This window comes from Engystomops pustulosus, chromosome 1 (genome assembly GCF_040894005.1).
Source record: "Engystomops pustulosus chromosome 1, aEngPut4.maternal, whole genome shotgun sequence".
Taxonomy (NCBI): Eukaryota; Metazoa; Chordata; class Amphibia; order Anura; family Leptodactylidae; genus Engystomops; species Engystomops pustulosus.
Window position 1 is genome coordinate 157277243 of NC_092411.1, and position 8296 is coordinate 157285538.

Genomic DNA, 8296 nt, shown 5'->3' on the forward strand with positions numbered 1-8296 from the left:
TATATAAAACGAATATTTATTTTGTCTATCAATTAAAAATAACCCTGCATAGTAGCTTTACATGCACACATTGTATTGTACATTGTTTATATATCTATTGTATATCCAAAGCAATGTTTCATTCAAAAATACTTTATTTTTGTTTGTTATTTTACAATAACCATAAACAATCTGAATTTTAAATATATGAAAAAATATACCTTAATATGTATAATTTAAAAAGTACAAACGACATTCAGTCAAAATTCGGACAAACAATAAATTATCAATAAATAAAATTACATAAATATGTATTTACATTTAAAATAATATCAATAATAATAACAATAATAAAATAATAGTAACAATACATTCATAAATAAATTCTGTGTAACATTTCTAATCTAGGGAAAGACAAAATGTTTTGTGATCCTTTTGCAGGCTTCTGGCACCCCTAATTTTAGTGTTTGGATTTGCAGCTGTAACACATGGACTCTCCACTATTCTGCAGAAACAAAGTTAGGGCTTACTGATGTATCAATAATTTAGGGCTAAAACACACAGCCATGGTCTGACTATGATGTTTTCTGTTTCATGTACCAACCAAATTACCAGAAATGGTCACAATATAAGTTGCAATAAGTCCTTTTTTCCATTTTAAACAACAGCACTGTACTATCACATTCCCAGTTCAGCACTGCTGTTTTACGGGGAAGAAGGAACTCCATGCATTATATATCACTATGAGTTCCATCCCCCAGAGTGTAACAGTCCATGATTCACAAACCGACCATGACCACGCCTTTGAGTCCTAAGTCAATGATTTGTGTCATTGACTAAGAGTCAAAATTAAAAGTGGAGACTAAAGATTTTGTGTTTTCCTGGTTCTGAGACTAATACCACACTTACATGCTGACATGTGATTAGGGCCTTAGACAATTGTAGATCATTGGGGACATAGTACTGGAGCCTAAACTTTAAGCTACTTAAATCTAGCTTTATTATTTTAAACACCAAATAAACTTTGGGGTCCAGTTTAAAGTCTTAAATCATGAAATAAGTCTTGAAATATTGAAGTGTATGATTAGTAGCAATGCTAAATTTAAATCCTTTGCCCCAAAATGTATAAATCCCATAATCTGCAGTGATGGAACAGTCATAAGTGATAAGAATAACAACAAAGTGCAATAAGCAATAATGATATTAATTTAACATTGTCTGCCATAAAATTAGGGCAGACTGAAGCTAAATTGAAGCCACCAGCTGGTGGACACCCTGCTAACATATAATTGTCAGATTAGCTGTACATATATAGCAGCCTCTATTAATTGATTGGATCACCCGTGCTGTGAATGCATTTTCTGTGCTTATTCAATACCTTCTGCTATTTCTTTCTATTGTAAATTCCACATAAAGAATGACTGGGACATGCAGAGATAATAAGAATCTCCTGTTTGTTCAGTAAAACTACATGATGGAACATGCCTCAGGATCTTTCAGATCGCCTGTTGGGTGAAATTAGAATAAATATGGCATCAACAGGCAAAAGCAGTAAATGGAGTAGAACAAAAACATTTGATATGAAGGAAAAAAATATTCAATTATTTTCTGTGGTGGTTTTTTTAAGTTTAAAAACTATAAAAAACTGAAAATTCGACTTATTTCAACACGCTTTTGTGTCTCCCATTAACACATTTACAGCTATACCCATTGTGCATTACATTACAACTGTATTACAAATTTTCTGGAAAGAAGGTCTACGAAAATTGCATAAAAGGACACATACATTTTTTAAACTATGGTGCATCATTTTGGATTTGATAATCTGTCTATTCATGTATACATTATATACATGTAATAGTGCAATAAATTACAATAGTGCAAATAAAAATGATTCACCTGATCAATTCATGATATCTCTGTCTCTGAGCCTTAAAGCATGTTATGTTGAAGGGAAGAGAGAGACTATATGACCATAACGGGGTTCCTTAATGTTTGGTGCAAAATAGATTTATGACATACATTTTAGGAATATTATAAACCAAAGATTTATGAACCACAGGGGCACTCCATACAGCTGCAGTGAGGCACCAGTTGAAGGATTGTGAAGGGAGTACAAAACAGGATCAATGCTGCTTGAATACTGTCTTGAATACTGAACACTTAAACCTTTCTTATATTGGACTCCCCCAACACTACAATTTAGCAATGATATAATTGGCTTTGGTCAGCTCTATTACTTTCAAGTAAAAACAAAGAAGATATAGCATTTAATTGTTATGAATCAATTTCTCTCTATTTGAATTTCTCTCAGATTAAAGACTTAAGTAATTGATAATAAACTTCTAAAATATAGATCTAGAATTCTTCATCTATCCTATATGTGTTTCACATCAATTTTATATCTTAGGTAAGACAATCAGTTATTGGGAGAAACAACAAGGACAACAGATCACAGCTGGGACTTGCTCTTTTAGGCTATTGTATGGAATTCATATATCAAGCACTTGGAACCTCAGTCTTAACAACAAAAGTCCCAGAATGTAAAGGGCCACTGCTAGAAAACTCTAGATATTGCTAAATTTTGCATGCTCCATCCTCTCTAAGGATGCCAAATTTGGCATGGTCAACTTCCATTAATGTTGCCTATATTATTTTCAACTGTCCGATTTTTTAAATAAATATTTAAACAAAAGTTAGATCTATAAAAAGCTAGAGACAAAGATTAAATGGTCAAGTCTAATGTGTCGACTGCATATAGTTACCCACATTTCAGGCCTTCGCTATGTCTCATACTTCTTTTCTTACATTGGATTAAAAAGAAATGTAAATGTAAACATGTGTGTATCAGGTGCAACTTCTGAAGATACAATCTTGATCGTCCAGGATATGCTGCCAGTATGTCTGAAGACAAAGTAAAAACTCTAAAAAGTTTTCTCTTTAGGCACAATGGCATTTTTTCACAATCATATCCTCAAAGACTGTAAAGACCAATTTGCGCTCAGCATTGTAATGCATGAGTACCATAGGATCATAGCTCCCAGGAACACAGCAAGGGGCTGGAGTATCTCCATTAATGTGATGCATTCTGTACTTTATTTGTGCATGCATACTTGCTGGCTTATAGTTGTGTGGACAAGTCCCATCGCAAAACCTCATTTCATAGGTGGATGGATGCACAATCCAGTCACTCCAGCCAATCTGTTCAAATGACACCAGTAAGGACTTACGACAGCACTTCTTTTCACTCTTCTTGCAGTCCTCATCTGCACCAAGTGATCTGCGCTTTCTTGTTCTAAACTTTGCTTTTTCCCGAGTCTCCACTTCCAATACAAGGGCATCATCTGCTTCTATTTGTTTGCTACCATCACTTACAAAAGGAATGTCCAGTGTTATGACCAGCTCAAGTCGGAGGCATTTTTCGGAACTTGCCAACCATTGCTGCACAGCAGAATTCACATTTAATGTCATCGAATCTTTGACTATTGGTTTAGAATCAAGTAACTTATGCTCTTGCTCCCCATAGGTATTCTTTGATTCTGCAACTTTATAAATGTTAACCATAGCCTTTGAGGTTGAGTTAGTTATTGCAGGTCGCAATGCAGCCAAAATGTGTTTACATAGTTTCAGTTCAGCTCTTATGACGTTCAGCCTCTGATGGAATGTTTGAGTCCTAAAGAAGACCAGGTTGTAACGATGACTGCTGATTTTTTGCATATTACATTTCTTAGAGCTATGCTCCACTGTAACAATGAAAAATAAGAAGTTATTATTTATGTAATACATACGACAAAACTTAAAGAAATCTGTTTTGAGAATTATTAATAAATGTATATGAACTAAAACTCATAAAAAGCTCATCGTTATCCTGCTTTCAACACAAATAAAAGCTTCTTACATTCTGTGCCTCTCTTGTGAGCAAAGTCAAGAGATACATTTGTAGTCTTATTTCATCAGGTTCTCATTTTAATTGTTTGTTATAGGTTCCTTCACATTCTGTTATGAATACATTTTCCAAACTGCTGAAATTTGCTAGTTGTTGCCTAGATGAGTCTTAGTAGGGGTAGCTTAGTGAGATGGGCAAAAGGTCACATTTTGGTCAACAGAAATCTCTGCAAACACATAAATGGCTTTCAGATAATGGGTGTTATATATCATTAGATGGGCTCCTTGGGACAATTCACGTCTCATCATATTCATTAAAGTGGCTTTAGCCCTTTAATAAATGGTCTACTTTCTGACTGGGTTTTTTTTTGTTCAAAAAGTAAAAATAAAAATTTTCAGCTCATACACAAATAGGGGACTACAGCAACTATTGGGACTTTATGGGACTTTTTGCAAAATTCTATTTATGCCATATTAATGAAGAGGTGGAACTAATCGTGTGAGACTTTTTAGCAGTGAAAAGTCCCAAAAAACCTCAAAGTAACTTTTTTGATACTTTTTTACGCTAAAGTCAGAGAAAACCAGTGATAAATAACCCTCAATGTCTTTATCTCCGTAATTATGATCAAATTCAATGGCATTTTATGCATCAGTCCTTATCCAATGCTGTATATTATCAAGTACTGTATGTAAACATTAAAAAAGGCTTTTTAAAGATATATCCTTTGTAGATGACCTTTCACTTGCCCACAAAGAATAGAACTTTAATTGTTTTGCAATTTATTTATTTCCTCCTTAGATGACCAAGTGCATACAGACAGGGTCTACAGTGCATTGTAGAATTTGTTAGTGATTGCCAAAAATTAATTTATAGTAAATAATTATTGACATTGTCTTCAACTGGCTAATTTTATCAGCTATTGTGAGATGCTGTCACTGGCAGAATTGGAAAGTTGTTCATAGCAAACAACAGACTGTCACCAGTGACTTCATTGCCATTGAGTGCTTCATTAGATACACAGGCAGAAACAGATCTGCATGAATGCTTTCTTTCATGTGAATAGTGGATTTATTGTGGAATTATTCTGAACTTCCTATGACGAGTAATTACAGTGAAGCCACTATAATCATTAGTAAATGGTCAGTTGTATCTGAAATATAAGATCACTATTAATATAATTATCTGCTACATCTGATGAAACATTCATTATTTCATTTATTTACATAAAGTTAATAGCATGGATCCTTGTTTAAAGAGCGGTGTTGTCTTTGCACTATATATTTTAGAATGTCACCTGATGTACATGGGTCATGAACCTGCCCTTGTGTATGAGATCATCATGAGCTGGTTGAGCTTGTCATTCACATGTGCTATTTTTTAGCTCAAAATTAAACCCCTCATTCCATTATGAGCCCTAATTTCCGGCTTACATCTGCGAAATACAATGATATTTGTACTTGTATAGATCACAATAAGAACCTGTGTGTGTACAAAAATGGCTGATGTTTGAAGAAAATTGGTATGTATTAAACAAAATTCATTATGCTTCTCACTTACGTTTCGGTGTTAGTAGATGTACTCTTTTTCCTGGAGTCCCAGTCTCCGTTAGATTTCCTCTAAGCTCCATTAACTTCTCCTGGTACAACCAGTGCATTTTGCGCAGTTCATTTCTGTCCAGTTTTTCCCTTATAACCGGAGGTTTGTGTAAACCCAGGCGATCCAAAATGCTCTTCTTCACTGCTTCAAGCTGAATCATTTTCTCTTGCTCCCCCAAGGGCTTGAGCTGGACCCCAGTGATAGATAGGAGAGAGAAGCAGAGAGTAGCACACCTGACCTTCCACGCAGATCTCTGCATTGTGTGCATACAGCACAGCTTCACGGCGCAAGGCTTGTTCAGCACACAGCTTGTGAGCTGTCTGAATGAATGAAATTCCCCAGTCTCTGTCCTTTATAGCTTTGTAAAGTGCACGCCCTCACAGAAATACACGCTAGCTGTTTTATTGAAGTAAACAGTGAAAATTCCATATGCACATTTGCCATTGTAGTCAGTTCTGATGTCTTAATGCTTTAGGAACTTTGACATGATTATTAATCCAATGTGAATGTTAGACGCAACCGTGTTACACCATTAGCTATAGCAGAGAGAAAATAACTTGGTAGACATAAAGAATATGAGACGCATTTAGTCGGCACCTAAATTAGGTCATTTCTATTTAATCTGTGCAATACATAGACAAACCTTTTTATTCCTGAAAATGTCACACTCATTTACTTAGGAGTCCAGTGGGTGGCCATACTAAATGATGGACAACCATCTTTATATACATGTTCAAAGTGAGAATCCTGACTATTAGAAACTTTTCTTTGTATCGTATCAGAAAAAAGAACATATTTATTTAACTGCTGAGCACCCCTCATACTCCATACTGTCCTGAATTAATTAATAGAATTGGAACTCACTGAGTTATCAAATTACAAAGAACCTCAATGCAGAAGGAAGGGGAGAAAAGTGTCACCTACCTACCTTTCCAGCTTTGGGTCATTGATCCGATTGAGCATGCAGGGGAACGCTCCATGAAGATGAAGATGAGTAACTCCTCATCTACACGGACTGGAATACAGATTTATCCACAGTTAGTTGAATGATGAAGTGAAAGAGCGTATATTTCAATCAAAGTTATGTTATGCTGTATATTTTCCCACAAAGCTATCTCTCTGATGAGCTCCTCCTGCTTTAAAACATGATGTCAGTAAATTGCATTTACAGTTTATTTTTACAGTGCTATGTGATCTTCCTTCTAAGACACAGGGTGTTAATTTGCTCACATAAGCATCCATCCATCTCAGAAGATAAAAGAAATAACATGGCATATGGGAGCTTTAGTAGATATATGCCGTCCCTGTCCTATTTACAGGGACAAAACAAACACTAAATGATGCTGTGAGACGTTAAAGACTTCTGGTGTAAAATTCCCTCATAGTATACTTTCAGTTCAAATTATATCAGGTGTTAAAATGACCTAGGCTAGATTTTTCCCCATCAGTATTGTGATATACACAAGAAATATATTTTTTTCTTCTACATTTTATTAGGGTTTCTTCTCTGATAAGTTACGTAAGAAACTGAACCAACTGAAATCTTATAAATCCATACACATAACTATCACAGCCGTACCATACCGTTTTCATACAGGTAGCATACAGCCAAATTCATTTCAATGAGCAATACACCCATCAAATTACATGACCACACAGTCCACTGTACCATGACAGTATTTCCGTTCTGTATGTCCCACAGCATTCTTAGTAAACGTTTAAAATATGTGTTGCATATGTGCTGTATACAGTTCTGCACCGTATGCTGCCATATATACATGCAGTATCCAGGGAGGCCAGTTCCCAATAGTTATCCATCCATCAGCCAGCCATCATTTGGCAGCCCACTGTATTTTATACATATACAGTGACATACGTTCACGTACGGATGAAAAACGTCACATATATAGGAATTCCTAAGGCACAGAAATACAGGACTGAAGAATTCATACGTTCGCCTTAGGCTGCATTCCATGTTGAGGTTTTCTAATTCATTTTGTAAGCTGTATGATTTGGATCCTATTGAGTGACAACATATAAAGGAGATGCTACTCCTCCTCATCTGAAAACTGGAACATGTTAACACAGACTTAAAAGATGCACTAGTGAGAATCACATAAAGAGTTATTCCCATTGGGTCATACACATGTAAATTTATGCATACATTTCTTAAATTGCATGTTATTAAAAATGTTAAAATCATTTCCCTTAAATGTCACCATGTTGTCCCTTGAAACAAGATATTTGTGCTGATGAACGTTTATGTAAATGTTGTGTAAACATTATGTTCATATTCCACCTACATAAACACAGTGTTAAAATCAACACAATGTTAGCACAATGTAAATGCAACCTTACACCACATTCACATTGCATTTATGTGGTGTAAATGTATGTGGTGTAAATGTAATGTTAACTGAATTTTAACGGAATGTAAATGCAACATGTGAACACAGGCTGTAGATGCAGCCTAACATAGAGTTTAGGTAAAGGTGGTTTAGCAATGCGTTCACATTATGTTTAAGTAAACATGGTTTAAATCAACGCAATGCTAACTCACTGTAAATCAAGCGTGTCAACACCTAACGTAGCACCCATATCAGACTGTAAATGTGAAAAAAAAATGTGGATTAAATCAACAAAATGTTAGCTCAATGCACATGGAACATGTGAATGAAGTCTAACATTGCCATCAAGTAGTGTTTAACCCCTTATGGACATAGTTTTTTTCACCTTTTTTTCAAATCTGCTTGTGTTACGATATACAATTATGATTTTGGAACAATTTATAGAGTTTATTTTTTTGAATAGACTGTTTTTAATGACATATTGTAC

The 8296-nt window shown here is 35.0% G+C and overlaps 1 protein-coding gene across 1 annotated transcript; it reads right to left on the reverse strand.

Annotated features, from left to right (window-relative positions):
- Positions 1-253: 253 nt before the first annotated feature.
- GDF15 (growth differentiation factor 15) lies at positions 254-5772 on the reverse strand. The gene is made up of 2 exons (XM_072112628.1): positions 5423-5772; positions 254-3722 (listed from the first exon to the last, which is right to left on the reverse strand). The coding sequence occupies exons 1-2, from the start codon at positions 5727-5729 to the stop codon at positions 2920-2922; spliced, it is 1110 nt and encodes a 369-aa protein (XP_071968729.1). The 5' UTR covers positions 5730-5772; the 3' UTR covers positions 254-2919.
- Between the last annotated feature and the right edge of the window lie 2524 nt (positions 5773-8296).